The 26,783-nt window shown below is 42.5% G+C and overlaps 1 protein-coding gene across 2 annotated transcripts; it reads left to right on the top strand.

Annotated features, from left to right (window-relative positions):
- Positions 1-9,184: 9,184 nt before the first annotated feature.
- LOC146174198 (uncharacterized) lies at positions 9,185-20,286 on the top strand. Of its 2 annotated transcripts, none has more exons than XM_084584528.1 (4): positions 9,185-9,339; positions 13,027-13,161; positions 18,618-18,673; positions 19,759-20,286. In XM_084584528.1, the coding sequence occupies exons 1-4, from the start codon at positions 9,219-9,221 to the stop codon at positions 19,909-19,911; spliced, it is 465 nt and encodes a 154-aa protein (XP_084440654.1). In that variant the 5' UTR covers positions 9,185-9,218; the 3' UTR covers positions 19,912-20,286. The 2 variants fall into 2 exon arrangements, with proteins under 2 accessions (XP_084440654.1, XP_084440655.1); XM_084584529.1 differs by lacking the exon at positions 19,759-20,286 and adding an exon at positions 19,671-19,694.
- Positions 20,287-26,783: the final 6,497 nt, after the last annotated feature.

The following is a 26,783-nucleotide window of genomic DNA, read 5'->3' as shown; positions in this document are numbered from 1 at the left end:
TCATGTCTATAGATTGGCATTGCGGTATGGCCATATATTTATTTTGGTGGACTCTGTCTTCGATTGCAGGTGTGATTATGTATATAAGAACCTTAGATCAGCAAAAATAGATTACGAGGTTTACCAACACTGTTATTTCGGACACGATAATCCTATTGGTAACACGCATTGTAGAGCATGCTTCCATTGTCAATGTAGGGTCAGTTTTGAATTTATTAGCACTGTATTTGGCGTTGAATAATGACGTTTTGAAAGGCGCACAACTTAGATGTCCCAGCAATGTTACTGCTTACATTCCATGCTTCAATGCAAGACCAGTAGCGTTGTGTTTGATCTGCAAAAAAAGTATTAATAATTTTTTGTCGTTTGCTAACGCACCATATTCTCTGAGCTGACCTCGTGTTAACGTGTACATGTAGATTTCATGCAACGCCTACTTAGCAGAATAAAAATGGTAGTATAAAGTATGGTCTAGTGCTTTAACGCGTCCAGTTTACTGCTCAGACTGACATGATCATAAACACTATATAGAAGTCCTCGACCACCGCAGGCGTACATATTATTTATTTAGTGTTCCTAAAAGGTCCCTTTCAGGCATTACATGAGGGGTGGAGATAGCACAGCAAGAAACAAAATACAACTTAATATGTTGGAGAATGATTTTTATTGATGAATGAGTTTCCTCGATAACGGGCTTGAATAGCTGATGTTTGGTGATGGGGGCCACTTCATACAGGAGGTCATTTCAGTCGCAGGTACAATTGAGAGTCTTAGCTGAGTTTTGCACAATTTAGCCCAGGGTTTTAATTCTTGCATCATTGTTTACACCACGAAGTCACGAATTGTTAGCTGCTGCTCGCAACTCTCTACATCCGCTGTTCTACTGTTTGTCCCGATTTCCTCTCCCTGGTACGAAAGTCGGTGAAGATGATTTGGACGAATGTCTGGTGCCTCGGATGAAGACATTTCCTGACCTCATAAATTTCCAGCCAGAGCACGGTCTCTGATGCCGTCCTTTGAAAGGAACAGAAGCCTACACAAACTACATCCTTCCTTATCCGAGATAGACTACTCTACAAAATGTACTACGCAGCTGATGACGCCCTTCACCTGCTTGTTGTCCAGGCTTCTCTTCACGGCGCCATCCTATATGCAAACCATGATGGCATTACATCAAGTCATCTAGTCTTTGCCCGCCCTCTACCGAAAGTTCGACAACGATTTTATTGGCGAAGGTTGTACACGACAGCTACGTTGAAAGTTTTGTCTCTTGCCAACGTGCGTCTGAAGCGAAGCAATACGCCACCGGCTGGCCTTCTTCAACCTGGTCAGGCTGCCTGCATTGCCTTTTGAGAAAATTGGATTTTTTCTGTTTGGTCTTTCCCCCAAATCATCTGACGCTCACGCCAACATTATTGTAGCTCTTGCCTTTTGACCCCATTTGTGGAGACGTCTGCCACTCGCTTCTTTTAGAGAAGGAGACTTTTCAAACATTTTATTACACCCATTTGTTCTTCGGCACGGCACGTACCAAGTAATCATAAGTGAGTGCAGTCGACAGTTTACTGCAGACAACGTGGAATAATTTTTGCGGCTCTGTGGCGAATACCGCCATTCCATACCACCCTCAGACAAATGACTTTCCAAGCGCCTAAACCGGACTCTCATCAATATGATGTTGATGTATGTAGCGTCAGATCACAAAAACTGGGACGCCGTCTTGCCATTTGGGACTCAGGCCTGTAACAGAGCTAAGCTTAAAGTGATAGGATATTTCGCTTTTTTTTTCTTCTTTATGTACACTTGCCATCAACCGTCCTGCACACAATTATCCGTTGTCTGTGCAGGATGACCAGTCCTGTATCAACATCTCTGCCTTGCAGAAGGAGCACGCTGTTTTGCTCGTCAAGGGGAATGGCCAGGACGAATTTTTCTTTAACTACGAAGTTTCTGAGAAAGCTGTATAGCTTTCCTTTGTAGCCGTATGGCTGCGCTTGGGTGGATGCAATGAGCAATCACTCCCTTATTACAAATCTACTCCACCTTGGGGGATTCTCCTAAATATTTGACCAACACCATTCCCACTTCGAGTTATAGATCAATTCACTCTCGCCCTACCTTCTGATCTGCTGACCGTCCTGGTTAGCTAAGTCGGTAGGGCGACTGCCCCGGAAAGGCGGTGGTGCTGAGTTCGATTCCCGGATCAGGACGAATTTTTCTTTAACTACGAAGTTTCTGAGAAAGCTGTGTAGCTTTCCTTTGTAGCCGTAAGGCTCCGCTCAGGTGGATGGCAATGAGTAATACTTCTTTACTAGAAGGTGAAGGGAGTACGCTCGCTTCCAATGCGCTTTACATCCCAGTCGCTAAAACATGTTTTCTTCAATAACTATACGGTTGCTCTGAAATATATTAGTTCTTATTTCATAAAATTATAATTTCTGCGAGGTTAGTTGTTTTTAATTCTTGCAACTTCATTGTACTCTCACTTGCCTGCGCCTGCTTCACTTGTTTTTATCTCTTGGTGGCAAGCGTACGAGCACAGCTCGGCCGTGTACGCGATGGTCATAACAGTAACACGGTATGGTTATCTCGCTCTAAGGGGGGGGGGGGGGGGGGGCGATGCAAGAACGGACGTCAGAACATGCCTCCGGCACCATAAAATCACGGGTTACAAACGCCATTGCCATGACTAGGGATGTAGTTGCGGGCCGTCGAAGAATTTGCGTTGTTCCAAGTCTCAAAGTTTGATGGGTCCAAAATTCCAAATTATATGATGATATTTCACCGGAAAATTGATATGTTGGGATAATTACATAAAACATGTTTAAATGATGTTTAGTTACGGACATTATCCGTTTAAAGTTTTATTCGCACCACCGGTCGCGCTCTGGATAGTGAGCTGTATAGTGCTGGTAATGTTCTGTCGTCTGTAGTGTGCGTTGTTATCGGGTAATGTGGTGAAAGGCTCTCCTTGACGACGTCCGCTGCTTGGTAGACTTCTACCCGTGTCCGTGCGTATGCTACCTCGTTGCCTGGGTTTCCCGAATGTGCTGGTGTCGAAATGAGATAGATTTGTTTGCTGTTATGTAGGGGTAAGGTCGAGGAGCATTTCACTAGCGGTGCTAGAGGTTCTTCCTGTGATATGGTTGTATACTGCATGTTTGCAGTAGCTCGAACAATGGTAGTGGAGCGGGTGTCTAATATAGCTGCCGCGATTGCGGCTTATTCCGCGGCTGATCGTTTTCAAGATGATTAGTCCACTCTGCCTGTCCTAGGTTGCACGTTGACGCAATTAGTAAAGCTATGCGGGTCATTTTGGATACAGCCGCAGCCAAAATAAGCACATCGTCCCTTTTTTGGAAACTTCTATTCAGACCCTTGCTACTTGCATTGTGGCGGCCTGTTTGTTTTCTGGCAGTGGCTTGATCCTGACACAATTAGCGCGCTGACGGAAATGTATGAAGATTACGAAATGCAATGCACTCCTTGAGATGGCGGCATTTGATAGCTAATGGCGATCGGGGTCGGTGAAAACTTAGCACTCTCTTGCTGTGGCCACCCAAGATGATAGGCTCGCACCATCCTTGGTTTGAAACCCAGATGTTTCGTCATTTGGCCATATATATTTTATTCACGTTTGTAGCTGGAGATGACCTAATATTATTACAACAGCAGCATATATATACTGATATCCCTAGGGCTGACAAAGCAAAATTTGACAACGCGTAAGCTATACCCTCAGGGCTGCGATGCGAAAGCGTTGACGGCTTCCGCTCCAGAGAACTCTTGCAACTTGTTGCGTATACTCACTTATCGCTTACAGGCACCCACCATTCTCTTCCAAATGCCCTGAGTGATAATAGAGGCGATTGAATCAATTTCCAACTATTTGATATTTTACTCCATGCTTAGGAGAGGGAGCCTGCGCAAATCAACATGGCCTCATAGGTTACCAAGATACTTTGTTGGGCGAGTCGGTACTTATTCATTATTAATATAAACAGCGCGAATAGGAAGACAAGAGACAAGAAACAAGAAAGCCACAGTACAAGCGCTTGTACTGTGGCTTTCTTGTTTTTTGTCCCTTGTCTTCGTGTTCGCGCTGTTTATATTAATAATGGCCTCATAGACTGACATAATATATATATATATATATATATATATATATATATATATATATTGTGAAAGAAGGCCAGGTCGAGACGCCAAAGTCGTGACGGCAAGGCAAGGTACGCCGTGTCAGCGTTTTAATCTGATGGAGAACCCAGGCGCGTGCTGGAGCCGGCGCCGCGGGACGATGACGATGGTATGTACAAAAGAAAGAAGATTATGGTATGTACAAATGAAAGAAGATCCGTGGAAGGCTCACAATATATATATATATATATATATATATATATATATATATATATATATATATATATATATATATATATATATATATATATATATATATACATATATATATATATATATATATCACGCGACCTTTTTAAAACCGGATTAGAAATCAGACGAGGGGCGTTCCAGCGATTGTATTTGCTCACCCTTTCGTAGCGGAGCCACTCGCCGACGTCTTCATCAGGTTTTCCAAAAAATGTCCGGGGCTGTCGGTAGTGTGGCCAGTTGTTCGCCGTCGATGGTGCCAGTTGCTCGGTATTGCCGCCTTTAGTCATGTCCAATGGCACCGGTGGCAATTCAGCAGTCTACGGCGCTCTTTGAATGGATGGAACGCTCCGTGGTCGGTACCCCGCACCTCCACCACAACTGTTACGTGCTTATACTCACAGGGGGGGTTATTTACACTGGGATTGATGGAAGCAGGACCACGACTACAAACGTCCTTCTAACCGTTGTTCTTCTTCTTCATCTCCAGTCTCTTCCTCCTTCCCTTGACGCCCCGGCTGCCCCACCTAAATTAGCCCAGGTGTTCTCAACACAAAGCCAAAATTTGCTTTGCATCGGCCCTAAAATTCCCCAAGCGGGACCCTTGAGGGCCATATGGGGAAATATGTACTCCGTTAGCCCGTTCCACACCTATATGATGGCCAGATGAAAACAGCTGAGGCAAGCCCAATTTGGACTTGCCCGCTTGATCCCTGAAGCGTGCCTTCATGAGTGTTATTGTGGTTCCCAGCCCAACTCCCCCTAAGGGCCCCAGTTGGTCCACGTATTGTGTGCTACTTGGGTTTTTACTCAATCACGAAGCAAAGGAGCTACGCAATGTTATCGGTCTCGCTTTGGCCGCCGCCGAGACACAATGGAATCCGGCTGATGGTTAGGGGTATGAATCAGGGTTTAGGCTAATTAAAGCAATCTTCCTCGTCGTTCTGGACGGGTGAAAATAAAAGTTTTTTATGTCTCTCTCTCTCTCTCTTGTTTCTTAGTTCCATGTTTTTTTTTAGCATCCCACGAGGTGAAAATAAAGAGTAGCTTTTTAGCTGAATCTAGTACTTCCTTGAACAGTGGCAGAACATTTCTGAGAAAACTGCTGGATCTGCAATGTTGTAATGCGTAAGCCTGAGTGTTGCTGTGTTCTCCGCGAGATATGTCAGCAGGACACGTCTCAAGTAACAGATACTGTGCACGCCATTCTTTTACTATAAACCAATTATAGAACGCCGGTGTAATTTGATGCGTTTAACCAAACGCTGGTTGAGTTCGACAAGAGGCGCGATGTGCCGAGCACTGCTCCGGCTGTCGAATTTCTGCACTGAACATTCTTCCGTGCTCTCGACAATTAATATATAAGCTGTCTCTCAGTCCGAAGGCGCTCTTCAACATGTTCAAAAACACGGCATGGTCACAGACCATATTGGGCGCGTATACGCAATTTGCCACTGAATGCATTTTAGCAAACAACCGAGGTAAGCACATCGTCCAGTCATGGACGAATAATGAGCTTTCACCTCTATCCCGGGCAGTATCTTGACGAAAAGAACACAGTCGGCCGATGCGCCAATAGCGTGGCTAACTACTGCAAAAACCCTACACGTTAAACCTCGCATCATAATCTTGGTCTCACCACCAACTTTCTTTCCTCGCACAGCCAATACGCATTTCTCTTCTTGCAAACTAATAATTATTGATAATATTATTATTTCTCTTAGTTGTTTAGAGTCACATAATGTTTAGAATAGCCTATATTTCTTACATTAACTGCAAAATTTATACATTCTGCATGCGAGTACGGATTAGTAGGGCATAACAGTTTCTCGGGATGTTACCTTCGGTATTTTCAGAAATATAATAAAATACCTATTGGGACAACTTCCTGCAATTTTGTGAATGGTAATTGGCTTTTGTCAGAGCTGCTCTATAGTCTTCACAAATTTTCACAAAACGAGCAATTTATTGTCAACAATAAATTTATTGGCAATAAATTGTCATGCAATAAAGCAGTTCTTTTGCGCAGCATTGTGCCTTAGTTTGGGCACTTATGATTTAAAATATATGTGAATGTGCAACACAATGCAGGTCTTTAACGGCACACAGCGCGAGAATTCACTTAAAATACTTTTCACCAATTTATGATAGTTCAAAAAGAATAATACTCTTCTAGTTATCTACGAACTCTAAACGAGTCATTCATTCATTATGGGAGGGGAGCCACGCCATCCTAAAAAGCAGAAATGGAAGTTTTCAGCGAATGAGCACTAGGTACAATATTGTGCTAATTATTATTTTTTTGCTGATATACTTTCCCAGCCAAGATAGAAGTCTGAAGCTACACCTCTCTCGACTCTCAAGTTTTATAGTTATGAAAGTTGAACGTAAATTAGGATTCTGAAATTTGATATTAATATTTCCGACTAAACGTCAGTTGCCTAACTTCTGTTACGTTCGTGGAACCTTGCCCCTCGAGTGCTAATTATTTGGACTTGAAATTCAAATCTCTCATTCGATTTATTTCTGTTTTAGTAAAATCTTTTACGCACCAGGCTAAATCACTGATAATTACTAACCCTGGTACACCTTCATTTCAAACTGCATGTTTTCCATTTTTCAGCGCGGATTGTTTAATTACGTTTATAGAGCACGTTTCTTGTCTGGAAGACGAAATTGAGTTGAGCTCAGAATTTGCGTTCATGGTATTTTCGCACTAATTGTCATATGGAACCAGCATGCCCAAAGGCAATTTATTAGAGAAGGTTATTGGAAAAGTAACTATAATGATTTAGCAGCATCGCAGGCTCTGCTAATCGTCTCGTTAATTCTTGTAATAATGCAATTTCCGCTATTCCTACTTCTCTTTTTCCTGACGGCATCCTTCTAAGGCCACAATCCACATCACATGCAGGGTGGTGCTAAAAACATTTACTTTACAATATTACAGAGGGGGCGGGTAACTCCCTACATATGGCACATGAGAGCCCCCTCCATGTACGGAGAGCCCTCTTACAAAGCAATTAGAGGGCTAACCTAACGAGAGCACTAGTAATAATCTTGCGCTGTTCCTGATCGGAGGTACTGGTCCATGTCCGTTGCGTCTGTCTCAGCCAGTTTTAAGCCCTTTACAGCAAGTGAGCCTACGTGGAGCGCGCCTCACGTAGGTTGCAAAGTTGAAACGTTGCACCTACCTAGTCTTTCTTGGTAACTACTTGACGATCGTGCCCAGCGCTCAAAGAAATAAGAACGTTGTGATGCCTTCTGGAGAGGTTTGTAAGAAAAATACTTCGTAAGTCTTTGGAAGAGTAGCAATGCGCTTGTAATCCTTCAGTGCGGTTAATATAGGCATAACTTGATTGGTAGCGCAATTTTTAACGTCGCGTTACGTTTACATGGGGCTGCTGAAACTTGGGTGAAATACCGCTTTGCCCTATTTGATAACAGGAATGGTTTGCGAATCGTGCACCAAACCATCAATATAATATTTACGCTAGAGTTAACGCGAATACCATTAAAGGCTCGAACGCATTATTTTCGTCTATAGGAGCTTTTGTTTTGTTTTTACTGTTACTAATAAACTTGCATTCGTATTTACCTTCCTTTGACCTATTATAAAGAAGTGCTTAGTGCCCTGTTTCAAAATAACATGGTGTTTCACATTTGCTTGCTCACTTGCTTTGGCCTCAGATGCGACTGGAAGTATTGAAAATAAATGAGTAAATCTCACGTTTCATAAAATGTTTAGCACTATCATTCAGATAAATTTGCAGATATTCATTTCATTTCATTTATGTACCCTCAAGGCTTTCGCATTCAGTGACCAGTCTGCAAGTCTGAAGCCTCAACTGAGTTTAGGCCTCATATGTAACCTCCAAAAGTGAACGGCAAAACTGTGGTGGAATAAACAAGTTATAGGGACTTTTGTGAAGCTTCTGTTGAAGCTCAAAGATAAGGATTCTGATCGAAATTGTTTGAAATTACTTACAGGCCTTCGTTTTACGAAGAATCTAAATGCATTAATAACCCAAGAGAAAAAATTTTGCCGCGCGTGTGCCGAACGCCATTGTGTAATATAATATACATATAATTATTCTAGATGAGATGAGTAAGAAAATTTTCAAAAAGTGTCTGAAAAACGTACTAATTTCTTTGCATGAAGAATTTAGGGTCTGAATATTTTGAAGATCTCGAATACGTGGAAAAAATTTCTCATAAAAAATTGAGTGTTCCTGTTACAATGATTCGCCGCGTAGCTAGTTAATTACTTCAACTTTAATTATGTGAGCATTACGGTGCAGAGTATCAGAACATAGTGTCTCGAAATTAATTGGTGATCGCATGATTGAAAAAAAAATTCTTTTTTTTTGTTTAGAGGCAGAAGTAAAGCAACCTGCGACGGTTTAAGGTCTCCATTTCTGCTCTGGTGTAAATTGCGAGTCTTCAGGTCCATAGTTCGCGTTTGTTAATATTCATTCTTTTGAGAACAGTCGTGTGAGCAAGTTCTCAGTGGACGGTATTACTTCGTTCGAATTTTGGCAGCTCAGTATCTTCTATGCTCATACTGCCTAGACATCAGCCCACAAATTATCCTAGAAGAGCCGGGCAACGACATCTATAAGATAGTTTATATCGTTAATATTGTGTAATTAACATATCACTATTGATATGATTAGCATTGATTACGCATTTTTTATTACTAAGTTTCTAGTCCTGGAAAGCGCGATATATATCTTTTAATTAAATTCAGGCAGCTGGCCGAGAATTGCCTATCTTGTGTAGTTCTCATCTTGAAATTATATTAAAAAACACGTTTTGCTCACTTTTCTTCCATGCAATGGCTTTTACGTTTCAAGGTTTCAGGCATTGGCATGACCGACAAAATGACAGTTACAGCCATTATGTATGGAGTGCTCTTCTTTGTAACGTGGTTGATGATCTGCGATGCATCAGGTGAGGCATTTTTGTTTTGTTTACGGTGATGAGATGGCGTACACTGTACCACTAGAAGTCATTTTAGGTTAATTGTATACACTACGAGCCTGTGGCAACGCAATATGAAGGAGTCATAGTTTAAAGCTTCGACTATGCAGATTCCTTTTCAAAATTCCTTTTCAAACATTTACCTTTTTCCCGTGGTTAAATTTTGTTATGTGCTGCCTTCGTTAAATTTTAATGCCGCACGCCTTAAAACAATTATACTGTGACTGACACTCGACGGAAAAACAGTGTTTTTACACTGTAGGACTATAAAATAAGAATGATAAAATGTGTTCCTTCCAATAACAAGACTTTGTCTATTGAGATGAGTCTTCCGGCAGCCACTTATTGAGATACATCAAGTCTGATTTATTTTCTGGGTTAATAAGAAGTTGCACAGTGTTCAATAGAATTGCGGTTACCGTCCACTAAACAGTTTTCTACGGTGAAATTGAACAGTGAATTTTGAAATAACGAGAGGACTAGTAATGATTATGCGGAAAGTTTCAACAAAATTTATGGAGTGTGTTGACGTATTCAAGCTGTGGGACTATCAAAGCAAACTCGCCTGCAAGAACCACAGCAATACGCATACCGTTTGGAGCCAATCATTTCGCTTCGTGCTACCCATGACTGCGACAAAGCCACAGAAAATGAGCTTTTCTCTTAGTCTGCCATTGTTAATAATTCAACACAAATACTTCCTAAATCTCATTTGAGATTCAACATATCAGCACGGACAGTGGCCAAGTAAAATTAAAGCAGATGAGTGTGCCAGCTCAGCATGCTTCACCTTCTTTTCAGCGTCGTCTAAAATGCAGCTGGACAATATTATATATAGAGTTCGGGAAATGAGCACCTGACGCCAAAGATTGTTTTTTATGACAAATATATGTTATTTAATAACCGTCTAACGTTCTCCAGTTGCTTTTTTGTCGTACTAGTTCAGCGAATATTGGTAACCTAACATACAAAATGTTTTGTGGAAGGTTAAGATCATCTTAAAATTTCATTAGGGGAGCGCTTTTTCAACAGGAGGTTGTTCAGCAGGATATTTTACACGTTATCAAAATTCCGCCATGCCAATAAGTAAAACTTCAGATGTCTTCTCAGGCGACATTAGCCCACCGGAAGCCAAAAGCGTCATCCATATCTCTAAATATTCCGCCTAATCCGCATGTATCCACATAATTCTCTGTAAGCTGTATCTACATAATCCTTGAAAACATTCTTTTCTTTTTGCGCAAATGAAGTTTCCTTCTCCTACTACACTCGCCATTGCTTGGAATCAAGTGTCACAATTTATTGTCATGCTTTCGAATCATATGCTCAAAAAACATGCATCTCTAATCACTTTAGTCCAATTTCAATATCTCTCGCTTTCTCCTTCAACACGCATTCGTCCTAACTAATGGTTTCTTCTTACTATTTTCCATTTCATACTTCCTAGTGTTGATCATAAATTAGGTTTAACCCTTTTTGTTAGCAGCATTTGCCCCGTAGTTACGCTACCTCAAAATAGAGCTTGTAAACTTTCCTCTTGAGGATTGCTGCTAAGCTGCATTAATGATAAAAGAATGGTTGCCAATTGAGTTGCCGTCTACGCAAATATGATAATTCTAGTTATCTCCATTTCCTCTGAACTGGCAGTAGCTACATGCCCTAACTACGCATAGTGGCTCGGCCTGGTTTAGAGTGCTAATTTTCCAAAAGCGACATAATCTTTTGCAAACCTCAAATAAGGGCTCCAGAAATTTCGTGTAGCGGGATATTTTTAATGTTCTTACATCCGCACAGCCTCATTGAAAATCAGCCAGCGACGACAGGATTCTGTTACTGCGGTCCCAGTTGAGCACCTTTTCTAGTGAGTCGTCATGGCGGGGCCTAGTTATCGTGAATTGCTGCCCTTTCAAGAGGGTCTGGAAGAATATTTTATTCATCTTCATAATATTCTAGGCCCACCCTCTCCTTCTTCTACTACATCGTTTATCATTCTTTGTAATTCGTCAGATATTTCAACAGGGCAGTGTCATTAGCGAACCTCAGATTACTCAGATTCCATGAATCCAATAACCATTGTAACTGATTGTTCCCAATTCAGCTGTAACACTCCCTATACACAAACGGTGAGTTGTACTGGAGTAAACCTTGCCTAACACAATTCGTTATACAGGACATATTATTTCATAATGGTGAAGTATAATTTCTATGGAGCCACTAAGGTTTCTTCCAATGGTTTCACATAAGCGCCATCTACACCTTGATTTTGTAATGCATACATGCGGACAGAAATTTAGATGGACTAAATTGCTTTCTAGAGAATTTAAATATATGATCACATGAAACGGTAATCGAGTCCAACGATCATTTTTTGTATTCCATGAAATATTCACATATAGAGGGCAGATGTTTGGACCCAAAGGAATTACCTTAGTTTTGCCTGATATGCCTTACTTTTCTAGGTAACAAAACCGTATATTGCAAAAAGTGCAAAGCGCCGTTTTTGCAATTTCAAAATGTAGGAAATTGAATATAGACTCTTTTTCAGCGTTCTTCTCCGGGAGCAAAGTTTGAAGTGTTTTTACTCAACAAGAGCGATAAGACAAAATATATTATTACCTTACTTTAGAGTGAAAGTTTCGTAAATATTTTGAGTAAAACGTAATGAACGACAAAATTTTAGTCTGGAAGCAGCAGGGCTAAACATTCGAAACGTTTTAAAATAGTAAGTACGGAGTTTTCCACCTCTAACGATGTATAAGTTTTTTCCGACAAAACTATTACATATCTTGTGAATCCAAGGCTCATTCCATTGTTCCGAAATATTCGCTTAGCAAATATATACATTGTACTGAAAACAAAAAATGGTCATGGGACCTCGGTTACATTAATTCCCTGCCCACACACATATATATATAGGATTCGTGAGATTCTGAACATTTTGCGCTCACTGGTTTTACAGTAGGGCAAGATATTTTGAAGCCTTTATGGACTAACTCCTGAGACTTTATTTGAAGAATTTTGCATTTCCATGTTTTTATTGGCGTTTAATTTAGTAAATACTTTATGTCCAAACATTATGCGGACACGTCTATAATTCTACATGTTCTTGGCTTCATCTTTCTTAATGTCAAGTTACTCTCAGCCTCTGTAGTGAGCACCACGTACCTGAAGAGGCACTGGGCGACCCATCAACATTTTTTTGTCATGCGTTCTTGAAGAATCTGGTATTTTTGATGTAATGAGGTATTGAGTATACAGAGTGATAACATATTATGATATGTTGATATAGAGCTGCCGAAGAACAGCTATCGCTAGTTGGAAAATAAAGTACAGTTAAAGACGGTGCCTTAGGTAGAACAGTTAATACCAACCCCAGATGGGCGTGTGTAATTTCTTGCAGGGTGCAATAATTAAAAACCTGTTACAGAATTTTGCCATCCTATTATTACAAAGAAGGTACACTTGTGCGCAAGGCGGATGCCGTCCCTGGAAGTCAAATATTTTAGAACTAAACGTGCAATATTATTGTTTTATAATTTTGAAGAAAAGAACGGCAGCTAATCAAATTGCTTTTTTTGTGTGTATATAATAATATCTTGGTTAGTTTAAAATTATATCAGCAACGTGTTGTATTTATATATTACATTTTGCTTGCAGTGCACTGTTATTACACAAAGGAGCCCATAGGGGAGTGTGATTATGCAACGAAGAAGCAGAGCATAAGACACAACCTGCGAACAAACGACTCCAATTGTCAGCCTACCAGAGTGGAATTTGAGGACTGCCATCCAGGTGCAAAATGCTTTTTGCTTTCAATTTTACGATTAACACATATAAGATTAGACGACATGCATTTCATGCATACGATGTAAACAAAATACATGTCTTTGCCCTAATTACGAAGTATGCCACTCTACTCTACACTACGACTGTCTAAAAGTCTGTTCTGATACTTTCTAATTATCTATGGTAAAAGTGGCAAATAAACTGTTGATGCCGAGGGCTGATTTTCACATACAGAGCTATATACTACTGCCTTGATGCTCTCAGTATACTGTTCATTCACGAAAATGTAAACAAACACGAATTTCCTATTGCAGCCGATCCAACAAATTTTGTTGCGATCATTTAGGTGACATAAGCGAAATTTTCCTATATATTACCCTGATCACAATTTCTGTGTCCCAGTCAGCTGCACTTTCGCAGTTTTAATAAAGTGGTCAACCCCACAGGCTGCCCACATAGATATTCTTCATAACGATACCTAATCAGCAGGTGAGCAAATTTACTTTCACGTAATTAATGAAAATGACTGCTATAGCAAATCATCAGGCTGGTTGCCAATCGAACAAGCCAGGAGACTTGTTATTGTATTTAACTTTTAATGTGGGCTTTCTTATTCTGTTCTTCTTGTAGTAAAATGGTTTCATGGAGTATGCTTAAAGTTAGTTTGTCCGGTCGCAGAACATAAATAGTTTTTTGAAAGTATTTACGACATTAATTTATTTTGCTGCATGATTCCATATTTTGACAGATATTGGGAAGTTCTTACTTTCGTTGCGTGCCATTTATGTTAAGACTACATCATGATAAAAATGCAGTAGAGAAGTTACCTAAGCGCCAAGTATCTGCAGCTTATATTTGTGTGAAAACCCTTATCCGTAGGGTCAAACCCCAGCAAAATTTTGTAACACTTGTCTAGTAGCACTGATTGGCATAGCTGTTGAGTGAAGTCATAAACACGCGGCCTCGCGTAGTCAATTCAACCTAAGTCTCGTATGAAGGCTCCAAGCCCACCAGTCTCTCGCATGCGTCTTCAAGATCTCCACCTAAAAGACAGTAATGCACCCTATAACCGACCAATTATTCACTAGTTCCTCTTGCAGCGCCTTTACACAAAAAGAAATAATCGGAGCGGATTAGAACCGGTCTGCTACGAACCCAAATGCTCGGGATGAGTAGCCGAGCTTTTTAACCACTGAGACACCGCAGCAAGTGCTCTCGCTCGCAAGAATAAACCCGGGAAGGGAGGGGAGGGGGTTAACCCTCCACCATTTTGATTCGGCAGCCCCCAGAAGTCGTCACAGAACATCTAAATCTACTACGGGACAAGTCCATAGCCAGAGAGAGTATGTGCAAACCGGCTTTTGCGCGATATTAAAATTCTAAAGAAAATCCTCTGTATTGTCTTAGGAAGTGTCTTCATGTATTAAAGACAAAATCTTTACCTGCAGTGCGTTATCGCTTTTAAACATTTAATACACGATAAACTCGTTTGCTCAGATCAATTTGCGCTTATCTACTGATTCCATTACATTAACTTCTATCAGCGGTAAGCGCGCACGTTTAAAGAAAAAATAACAAATTTGATCTATAAAATCCCAGGAAGTCAAAAGACGGCAGTTATCAGTTGAGAAGGATTCTTAGCATTGTTTCGCAGGAAATTGTCATGCTTATTGTAGGTCAAAAAGTACAAATAATTATGCATGTTTGGAACTTCGGCCATCAAGAAAAAATCAGCCATTGTTGAGAATGAGTTGGTTATTTCCAGAGACGAAATAATGTGAGGGATGAAAGGCATTATTCACAATGTTTTTGACAGAAAAGCTAACTACAATATTCGTTAGCTTACAATTGAAGATTCATCAAATATTAAAATATAGTACTTGTATTCCGCTCTACAAAACATTCTCTATGTAGAAGAGACAAGCAGCAAAGAAAGGTAATGAAATCCGAATAATACTGCGCTCTGTCAAATACATTAGTGTCTAATTAGCTACAGGTAGTCCTACGAGTAAAAAGGTGTTGCATACATAATAGTTTGCAAAACTAAATAAATTCGCGTCACACGCTGCAAGAGCTTAATATGTTTCATTATATGCCTTTTCAATGACACCTTCCAATTACCTTGTCTAGAAATGAAATTTGGAGAGATTTTCTACGTTTTCATAAATTTCCATATATACCAAGATCGGACAAAATATTCCATGCAGCCAACTTCTAATGCCATATTGCAGCCAAGCAGACCGTCTGTGTTGTACTTGAAGTCGGATCTACCTCGATAAATTACTTTAATATGAATATAGCCGTTGAATATTTATGATGTTATTATTTGCGTAAAATATTTTCTGGATAAGGCCTAAAATTTTATTACCCTAATAAGATGTCAACGAAATGTCGAGTTGGGTACACGTCTAAATGCCAGTCGTGTAACGACAACACTAAGAAAGGCAATGCGGTTATGGCATGAAATGTTTAAACGTAGTAAAACTGTTGCCCGAATATTGCTGGTAAGAAATATAAACAGAGTACTAATTGTGACGCCAAATATTCAACATACAGATGGAGGTTTCGCCTCTTGTAATATTGTTTCAGAAAGTATAAAATTAAAAGTTAAAAAGTTATGCACCATTACGAATTTAGTAAATATTTTTTACTTGTTCTTGAAAGAGATGAGTTGTTTCAAACACACTTCATTTTCTTGTCAATTTTACAACACTCTTTTTGTGTCATTTTTTAATTTTGCGTTGGATATTGGTGAGACTTTACTGGCCTTGCTTGGTGCTAGCGAAGGGGCAACGAAGGAGTTTCTTAATGCGGCCGTGACGCTGTCTGCGAAGGTGCTTCAGGTAAATAGGCGCTGATTGTGAAGCTTTTGTCTTGCATCCATGTTAATTTTCAATCATTACTGTTAGGTAGGATGCTTCTCAGTTTCGTTATGTCCGTCATTTTTTTCGTTCCGTGTGCGGACAGTGCCAATATTTGTTGCGCTGTTGTTTCACGCTTTCCGTTTCTTTTAAAGCGTTTGGCATATATGAGCTCGCAGCATGCGAAGGACTGATGCACCGTCCAACGCCGAGGACGCTATACTGAAGGTGTGCGTTTACTCCGCTTTACATTTGCGCATTGCTAACTTGCGTATGCTGGCCAGTGCTGACTTTGTTGTACATTTTGCTCGTATACATTGTCACTGTATTTGTGGGCTTGATATAATAACTCACGAATATTTCGAGGCTATACTTGTTCGACCCTCTATTGCATATTGTGCTGTTATGCCAGCGGTTAACATGTCACGCTGTACAAGTATGCTTGGCCTATCACATTGGAAGAGGGGCTTGTTTTCTCCTTTCCGGTGCTGTCTTCCATATTTTATTTGGGGGGGGGGGGGGGAAGGGGTTGTCAACTGCACTTAAACAGCATTATATGATCCCAATAGAAAGACAAGGGTTGGCGAGCGCTGAGAGGCACACTTCAAAAATACATCAAAAGTACGTCAGGGGGCATCTAGAAAAATAACAGTTTCTAAGTCGCGCCAGTGTTATACATAACACTGTCGTCACTAAGCATCAACAACTTTTGTGATCCCCCAGTCTTCAGCAAGCGCTGGAGTGTACAGAGCCGCCATGCTTTGAAAGTATGGACCAATATGAAGCCTTCGCTACCAGCGTACGTCTACCTTGCTGACAAGCGCAAGACGGCTGTTCTGCTGGCTGTTGTAGACGAAGGTTATTATGGGCAAATATGAACGAATTCGCCAGATTCTACAGCTGTCAGGAAACAATGTAAGGAAACAGAAGGAAAACCTGCATTAGAAAGTGTACTGAGGCCTAAGAGAAGAAGAAAGCTACTGGTACGCCGCTTTCATGTACACTCTATGCTTATGAAACTAAATAGAGTCCTGCCATTTCTCTCTGCAATGACCGGAAGAAATTCATTTGCGCTTTACCCTAGCTAAAAAGGACCAAAGTTTAGCTTCAGCTCTGCAAATAGTAAAGCCTTGTCTAACTGGATTTTCGTTATTCAGTCATCATCATCATCATCATCATCATCATCAGCAGCAGCAGCAGCAGCCTGACTATACCCACTGCAGGGCGAAGTCCTCTCCCATATTTCTCCACTTAAACCGGTTCTGTGCTAGCTGCATCCACTTGACCCCTGCGAAATTCTTAACCTCATCCGCCCACCTAACTTTCTGCCGCCCCCTGCTACGCTTTCCTTCCCTTGGAATCCAGTTTGTTATCTAAAGCGACCATCGGTTATCCTCTCTTCGCACTACACGTCCTGCTCATTCTCATTTCTTCTTGATTTCTACTAGAATGTCAGTAACTTGTGTTATTTCTCTGACCCACTCTGCACGCTTCCTATCACTTAATGTTACCCCTACCATTTTGCGTTCCATAACCCTCTGAGTTGTCCTCAAATTAAGTAGAACCCTTTTGGTTAGCCTCCACGTTTCAGCCCCAAAGGTGAGTACAGGCAAGATGCAACTGTTGTATACTTTCCTCTTGAGCGATACCGGTAAGCTGCTAGTCATAATCTGCGAGTGCTTGCCAAATGCGCTCCATTCCAATCGTATTCTTCTTATTTCCTTTTCATGGTCCGGATCTGCGGTTACTACCTGTCCTAAGTAGACATATTCGCCTACTACTGCCAGTGCTTCGCTACCTAACGCAAACTGCTGTTCCTTCCTGAGGCTGTTTAACATTAGCTTAGTCTTCTCAATATTATTTTTAAGCCTACCTTTCTACTTTTCCTGTCTAGGTCATCAATCAATATTTGCAGTTGATCCCCCGAATCACTTAGCAAGCAATTTCATCATTATTCATTAGGAAATGGTACAAAGCATTCTTGAAGGCTCTGTGTTGGTATATCCCCCTAAATATTTTCGGTACACCACAATTATAACTAAGCCTTCTGTGGTGCTCAAACAAAGCACTTTGAATCTCCCCCATACGTCATACTATCAGGTAGCGTCGAATGAAACGACTATGCGTGAAAGTCTCATTCAGCCATCGCCACACTCTATGGCACTGCAATCCTTTGTAAAACTTATTAATTAATAAATATCGCCTATCAAATCAAGAAAAGCGCTGAGGTGGTTCTGTCAAGTACAAGTGCAGTTTTGCATGTGTGTGGTTGTCGCGTCGTCGTAAATGATTGCGACGGCGGTAATGAGCCTAAACAGAGAGCAAATTGTGAGAAGATCTAGAGGTGTGAGCGACGCAAACTATAAGCTTCGTGTGAAAGACAGTGCAACTACATTGAATAGAAGATCAACATTTGGGACGCCAAGTTCGTCAGCTACCTATCTACGCTAGCATTGCCACCATCATAACTGGGGATCCCTGACTAGCACGCAAAACCTGCATCCTTGGTTTTATTATATATAAATTAGCAACAGGATTTCTACTAATGAACATCCTCTTCTTAGTTAAATGTGATATACGATGTATTACTTTTTTTTTCAGGGAGCCCTCCACCACTTCACCCAACTGCAGCTGAAAACGTCGCAAACGTGAGAAAGGTCAGTAAAATAGTTTTACAAGTTTGAAAAAATATAGATGTATAAAGCCAACCAGCAGAAATTGTGTTTGTACCTAGTTATTATATATGAAATAATAATGATAACAATATTAAGCTAGGAGTAAATATATAATGTTTTATTTAAATCTGTCCGATGCATTGCAGTAACTCGCTCACTGTGTTTTTAAAATGCCGCAAGTGAGACACCGAAATAAAATATTCTGGACCATTCGGTTCAATAAGAGTCCGCTTGAGCCAAACTAGGGCAGAATACATTAAAAATAATGCTCTGCGGAGCCACATGCAAAAAAATGAAAATGATGTTACACTTTCAAAGGTCTTTCTGACGCGTTAGAAAAGTATGACGAACTGCTTTTATTTTGGTCACTGTTTGGTAAATCTTATCCAAAACATAGAAACCTTATGGCCATAAGCAACATGAATAAAAGGGTGGTTTAAAATCTAAAATTCTGCTTTATAGAACTGGTTGCTCTCGAATCCTAGATCATGAGCCGTTGGTATAGAAATGGGAATGTTTTCTATCGATAACAAATCTGCATGTGAACTCCCGTATCGACAACGAATTAATATTCTTTAATGTGGGGCATTGTACGCAAATTGCAGTGCACGATGTCGCATCGTTCACGCTTGACTGCTAACAGTTCCTGGTCGTAGTGCCCTTCTGCTATGTATAGAGTGCACTTTTAGCAAGCTGATTCCCAAGCTTCAGTTATAATCATTTCTATCACTGCACTTCTCACTCTCATGAAAATTGATGTCTGCTGTTTTGCAACTCCGTGTCATTTCTTTATAGTTATTATTAAACTGATGACACGAAGTGATTTAACCGCCACCTGATTACTTAAATAGGTGCCTTCATATATTATTTTTATTATAAATTGTGGAAGTTTAAACTTCCCCTCATTAGCACGACGCGGCGAACACCCTCTCTTTGACAGAGAGCGTTCATCTTTCCCCTAACGGCCTCCTTCCCCCAGGGCTGTTAAAAACGTGGCAGGGTTGAGAGAGCAGGAGTTGCATACCGGGCGGTCCTCCTTCTACCTCCCCTTTCATTTCGACGCACAGCACCTGCATCCTGAGAGAAACTACGCGAGACGCCGGAGCGCGTGGATGGTGCTACGATGCCGAGGAAGAACTTTGGCCGCTCCCAATAAACAGCTTGGCCGGCTGACTGCTCGCTGTCTTGTTCTTCACGGGCACGGATGTGGCCCGAGCTAGCGGCGAGGTGTTTGACTCTGAGAGCAGAGTCTGAGCCCCATGAAACGCCCTACAAAATGGCACACCAGCATAGACTCACGTTAGAAGTTCAGTTGGGGAGGCTGCTCATGAAGAATGGTGGAATTCCACGCAGTAATTTGTCCGATCGGTCCGCTGGGTGTTTCTTGCAAGCATGCGAAGCCTTGCCAGATGGCAGAGGCTTGCCACCGCTACTACGATACGCTTCGACTGAAAGCGCAGATGTGGTCCACCGAACAAATCATTTTCAAGGATATCCTGAGCTTCTCGTCAAGCTACTGCCATCTGCCGATGCTACCCTTTACATCCGCTCTGAAAAGACGGCCCCTTGTTCCAGCTCACAGTAAACTGCCCTTTGTCCACCCCCCCCCCCCCCCCCCCCCCCCCCCTAGACCGCAGATGCGGTAAGTCCGTATTGCCCATTGTCTCAATACCGCCTGGAGCATCGACTGCACGGACGCTCCCCATGACTTTCCCCCAATAAAGGCAAGTTTGTGAGCAATTGCTGTCAGCTTCTTTTTCATGCGTGAAATATGGAGAGTCCACGAAAGATTTCTGTCAATGATCAGTCCCTGAAAGCGATGGCTGCTTTCGTAGGGTATTGCTTTACCATCAATGCGTATGGTGTAAGGTGACATGTTATTGCGTGTAAATGCAATTAGAGAACACTTTTCAGTTGATATCAGCAGACCTTGCAGGTGGAGGTAGGACGCAATTATACTTGCCGCCTTTTGAAGCCTCGCTCTAACCTGTGGGCGCGTAACTCATGATGCCCAGATACAAATGTCGTCCGCATATATTGAAAGTTGCGCCGACTGTGGTATTAAGTCAACAATCCCGACAAGAGTAAGATTGAAGAGTGTTGGGCTTAGTTCGCCACCCTGTGGGACTCCACGGGAAGTGAAATGGGAAGATGTTGGGCCATCTTTAGTCTGCATAAAGTGATATCTTTTGGATAAATAACTGCGTACCCAGAAAAAAACACGGCCGCCGAGCTCGGCAGCTTCCAGAGCGTCCGAAATGGCCTGGTGAGGGACGTTGTCATATGCGCTCTTTATATCCAGGAGCGACGCCGCGGGTAAGTGCTTCAAAATTTTTTGCCGTTGTACAGATGATACGAGGTCAATCAAGTTGTCAATTGAAGAGCGTTCACGTCGAAACCCTGACATTATATCCGGATATATGCGGTAGTTCTCCAGGTACCACTCAATACGTGTAAGCAGCATTCTTTCCAGTACTTTACCAACGCAACTAGCCAGTGCAATTGGACGGTATGATGTCAAGTCCAGAAGCGATTTGCCAGGTTTCAGGAGCGGAACTAAACGACTGCACTTCCACGTCTCGAACTGTACCCTCACTCCATGATTTGTTGTAATATTCCAAAAGAGCGTGCCTAGCTTCTTGTCCAAGATTTCCAAGCGCAGTGTATGTTACACCGTCGGGACCCGGTAATGATGACCGTCTGCAAGAAGCCAGCGCAGCGTCAAGTTCTTCCACGGAGAAGGGAAAGTCCATTCGTGAATCCCGTGAAGCTAGAACATCGTTCAAATGTAGCGTTGCCATTGGAGTCGATTGGCCTGCTACCCTAGCGCAGAAATCTTCTGTTACCTCGACCTCACTACGTCTTTGATAGAGTGCTACAGATGTGAGTGGATTAAGGGATGTTCTGAGACCGCGAACGACATTCTAGATCCGTGATAAAGGCTTGCGGGGTTCAAGCGTTTCACAGAATGACCGCCAACCTTTTTCCTGCAGCGCTTGAATTCGGCGCTGAATTTTCTTTTGCAGGCGCCTTGCATCTCTGAGGTTGAGGCGTGACTTCGTGCGTCGGTATCTACGCTCTGCCCTCCGTCGCAATGCTCGCAGGCGCTGTAATTCCGTATCAAACACTGTGTAAATAGGCATCGGGGTGAAGAAAGACGTCGCGTTTATCATGGCCTCCTTAATTTTCTCTTCAATACTTGGAGAGAGGCTTTCTGTGCAAGCATCTTCCATAAGTGCTTGAAATGCCGACCAATCGATGTGGCGTATTCGTGGGACAGACGTGGACGTGGAAAGGCCATTAATGATCACATATGTAGGAATGTGGTCACTTCCGTGTATTTCTATATCTGCAAACCATTGGACGATCTTGGTAAGGCATCGAGACACGAAAGCTAAATCAAGACAGCTGCTGTAAGTTGCCCCTCGGATAAAGGTAGGTGTATTGTCATTTAGACATTTCAGGTTATTATCAGAGGCGAAGGACAGAAGGTTTCTTCCCTTGAGGTTCATTCCAACACTTCCCCACATCATGTGGTGAGCATTAAAGTCTCCTATAATGATCCAAGGGCCAGGTGTGATCGCCATCAAGTCGCTCAATCGTGTGGCGTCAAAACGACTTGATGGCAGCATATACGCACCCACAAGCGTAAATGTGAGATTGCGCTTCTTCACTGTCAGGCAAACGTACTGGTTGTCGTTGCTGGGAGCAGAGGCCCATATAAGGTAACGGCGTTCGGGGTCCGTATTCCGTATGCAATTGAGTAGATCTGATAGGCTAGGAAGGGAGTAAAGCCTTGTCTGATGTTCCGACAGGCTCCTCCTGAGTCGGTCATTGTGCATTTTATATCTGAGCGTGAGACCGCGAGAGCAATCGACAAATCTTCTGCGTTTGGATTCTGAAGGTGAGACCGTTAACCGTTTTACTGTTGTGAACTACAGCGGTCGTGTACCATCCCCCGTAGCGAGGGCCGGTGGCATCCACGTAGTATACACCTGTTTTGCTACCATAATGTCGGGCTAGGACTCGTGCCAGGTGCCGACCATTATGATCTTCGTCAGAAATATTGGCTGGAAAAGGTCGCACACAGGGGGCGCGTCTCCACAGTTCTGGGATGCGAAACCTGTCTCCTATGAGAGTGATGTGTTCGATACGGAGTCGAGTAAGAAGGCGGGGACCGCTACAGAAGTGTTCTGGTTTGTAAGGTGCGCCTCCCGGAGCTCCCGGAAAGTATTCACCACCACAAAGGATGTTTGAAGTAGTGATGGGGAGGTCCAAGACATGCTTGTTAATTTTGCGAAGGATGACCTCTAGGGCATCCTTCTCTTGTTTCCGTAGGTGGAAATAAGATGTCGTATAGAAAATCCGACTGGTCACGAAGGCGTTTGCCAACCGCAAGGCATAATTACTACGTAACCCCCCCCCCCCCCCCATTTGTTGGAAACCCGCAAGACCATCCGGCCCACCTGGTCCCCCACCTTACGGAGTTTGGCCAATGTAGTATCTGGACGGCTTTGTTTGTGGATGCAGAGTGCGAGTACCCGCATCTCGTCAACGTCGTGTATGGGACCGCTGTTTAAAGAAAGAGTAATTTGAGTTGTGCACTTTGGCGAGGTGCGGAGGTGCACAAATTCCGATTTTCGTGGGAAACACTGAAGGCCACAACGGCGGGTGTAGCGGTTTACTATCGTAGCCGCTGTTTGCAGGCTGGTTTCAATGTCTACTATGCTGCCATGCTTGGCCCACAGCTTGATGTCATCGGCATATAAGGCGTGCTGCACACCAGTGACACCATCGAGCTGGGCAGGCAGGTGAATCATGGCCAAATGGAAGAGAAGCCGAGAAAGTATCGCGCTAGGGGGTTCTCCGCGTGCCGAGTAGGTAAGGACCATGCTCATTATCTTGGATGCGAATGTAGGATTGACGATCCGTGAGAAGTTGTTTTATTTATTGGAATCTGTTCAGGCCACAGTCGCTCTTGCTTAGGTTAGTGAGCATGATCTCGTCTGTTGCGTTATCAAACGCCCCTTTGAGTTCTAAGGCGAGTACTACGCGGTCATTATGGGGGCATTCGAGTGAGTCAAGGACTTCCCGATTGAATGGCGGGATAACATCTTGAGCGTATCTGTGTGGGCGGAATTCGAACGTAGGGCCCGCGAATACAAGTTTTTCTTCAAGATATTCAGATAGCCGGTCCCGCACCATCGTCTCCATTAGTTTGCCCACACAGGAGGTGAGAGAGATGGGGCGGAGGTTATCATTGTCAATTGGTTTGCCTGATTTAGGAATAAAAGTTACCGGAGCCGTTTTCCAGTCGCTTGGCAGGGGGGTGTCCCCACACCAAATTGCATTGATGTAGCCGAGGAGGGACTAGTATGCCGATTCGGGCATTTTCGTCAAAAGCTTGACGGTGACCTTATCCCTTCCCGGGGCAGTGCCCAGTTTCATTTTGGTAAGAGCAGCCGGCAGATCATGGCGCTGGAAAAGTGGATCCAGCTCTGCCTTCTCTCCTCCAGCGTGAGAGTATGCTGATCCACGGGGGTCTTAGGCTGTACGCAGATACTGGTCCCGGAGGTTCGATGCCAGTTGAGTCGTGTTGCCAGAGAAAGTATGCATGGCTCTCTGCAAATGTTTCTGTATTTCGGTTCGAGTTTGGGTTGGGTCGATGAGGGCTCGAAAGAGGCGCAGTGTGTTGCGGCTGGACATCATTTGTCGCGTGGGCGTGTTGCATATATACATTTTAACATATAAAAAGAAGAAGGTACCGGTTATGAGATAATAGAGTTTCTACAGGAAATATACCGGGATAACACAGAAAAAATTACATGGGAAGGGATAAGAAGTTCGGAAGATGTCAAAGTATGCAAAGGATTAGGACAAGGTTGTCCTCTATCACCGCTGCTGTTCATGCGTTATATGATAAACCTCTAACGGAGGATACAAGACCTAGGTTACTGTCTTGTATCCCAGCGCCTCCCCAGTTTGATGCATGCAGACGATATTGTGCTGCTAGCTGAGAGTCTGGAAGAATTGCAAACTGTAGTTAAGTATTGCGAAGACGAAGGGGACGCTCTAGGCTTCAGTTTTAGCGCAGTTAAGTTGGGTCTGATGATGTTCAAAGGCTCAACTGTTCAGGGTCTTAAAATACAAGGCCATGAAAAAACCGGAGTATCAGAATACAAATATCTGGGGGTATGGGTAAACGAACGATTGGCAGACTATGGAAAGCATGAGCAATCACTTAAGGCCAAAGGACGAAGGAATGGGGGAAAATGAAGCATAGGGCATTGTGGGGATACAACAGGTATGAGGTTTTGAGGGGTATTAGGAAAGGAATTATTTTGCCCGGACGTACTTTCGGAAATGCGGTTTTGTGCCTAAAATCAGAGATACAATCGACATTAGAAATAAATCAGGGAGCCGTTGGACGATTAGCCCTAGGTGCCCACGGCAAAACCACAAATGAGGCGGTACACGGAGATATGGGCTGGACATCATTCGAAGTACGGGAAGCTCAGAGTAAAATATTATATGAGGAACGCCTGAGGAAATTGGACAGTAACAGATGGGCAGCTAAGGTATTTAAATACCTGTATCTAAAAAGCGTTGACTCACAATGGAGGAAAATAACTAGGAAACTAACTAGTAAGTATGCTAGTCACAAGGACGGAGAAATAAAGAGCATTAAGCAACAGGGAAAAAACACAGAAGGTAAAAATTGAATAAATTCGATGGAAAAGAAACAGTATGTGGAATTATACCGAAAGTGGAAAATGCAGATCAGGAAGGAAGCTTTCTTTGATAACTTAAGAGGCAGTGTCCTACTTTTTGAAGCTAGATCAGGGCGCCTTAGAACACGCAGCTACAAAAAGAAATTTAACAACGAAGATGACGCATGTGCTGTATGTGGTATCTCCAGTGAAACAATTGACCATATCATACTCGAATGTAATAGTATTCAACTGGAAGTTGATGCAGGCGCAGTAACTGTTCCTGAAGCTCTGGGGTTTAGAGATACCAGTGGCCGAGTGAATAAACCGGCGGTGGAAACTAGCAAAAAACGACTGGAAGATTGGTGGCTTAAAAGCAGAGAAGTGACATAATGTTAGTAATGTAGAAACAAAAAATTTAAGAAATAGAATGATGGTTCAGTTAACCAATCTAAATCAATAATTAAGATATAGGGAGAAAAATGAGCATGCTAGCTACTGCTACCACTCCGTTTCAAAGGGGACGCTCCTATATTCCATCCATCCATCCATACACTAGAAAGCTAGTTCATATATACACCAACCGGGTCGAGTAATGATGACCTCGCTTACTCAACGTTGACTCGGCCCGATGCTGTCGGGCCCATGTATACAGGGCTATGCATAGAGTTTCTTACTCTTACCTAGAGGGAAAGCTGTGCTGCTGTCTATGGGAGTTTACTTGGAGTTTCCAGACGGCCAGTTCAGCCACCATGGGCGCTCAAAGCATCATGGACCTGAGAGCTACCGAGTGCAGAACTACAACTTTTGGTTAAAACTAAAGCAGAGATAAACGTTGTTCTACCATAAATAATGTCCTAAGATTGAATATTGTGACTGTAAATTGCAAAAAGAGAGAGAAACAGCATGTCGGTGTGATATTTATCCAATATAAGCGATGGCTCTTTTTCCCATTGGCTTAGTTTTGAGCTGCACAAATACCGATATTTTGCACTTAATAGGAAAAATTTGAAATAAAAAAACGTTACAAAATATTTATGGTTGTGCAATCACTGAAGGAACTTTTTAGAGACATTTCGGGAAACAAAAACCATTTATTGGTGACGTCTGCTTTTGCTCCTTCGCTACTATGGCTTTCGCGGTCCATGTACGCACCTTCAGATGATGATGATGACGAAAATGAAACATCGCAGTAACGCCACTCCACGTACCCGAGAAAAACCGACTGTCCCGCAACTAGTAGCACACCGGCCCATGATTCTTAGCGCGCCCATGGTGACTGAAGTGCAGCGCCCTTAGCTTTCCCTCTAGTTAGCGTATGGAACTCTATGGGGCTATTGTACTTGTAATTTCAGGTAAACTCTCAGTTCCTCTCAGTAAAT

The sequence above is a fragment of the Amblyomma maculatum genome, chromosome 11, assembly GCF_055883805.1.
Source record: "Amblyomma maculatum isolate TAMU_Amacu chromosome 11, ASM5588380v1, whole genome shotgun sequence".
Taxonomy (NCBI): Eukaryota; Metazoa; Arthropoda; class Arachnida; order Ixodida; family Ixodidae; genus Amblyomma; species Amblyomma maculatum.
Note: the sequence above shows the minus strand (reverse complement) of the source record. Positions and strands in the feature narration are given on the sequence as shown.

Bases quoted from the DNA above. Each gene is read 5' to 3' on its own strand.
- LOC146174198 (XM_084584528.1), top strand. From the start codon at position 9,219: ATGCAATGGCTTTTACGTTTCAAGGTTTCAGGCATTGGCATGACCGAC. The intron at 13,162-18,617 runs GTGCAAAATGCT...TTTTTTTTTCAG, and splicing joins ATTTGAGGACTGCCATCCAG to GGAGCCCTCCACCACTTCAC. The intron at 18,674-19,758 runs GTCAGTAAAATA...TTCGACGCACAG, and splicing joins ACGTCGCAAACGTGAGAAAG to CACCTGCATCCTGAGAGAAA.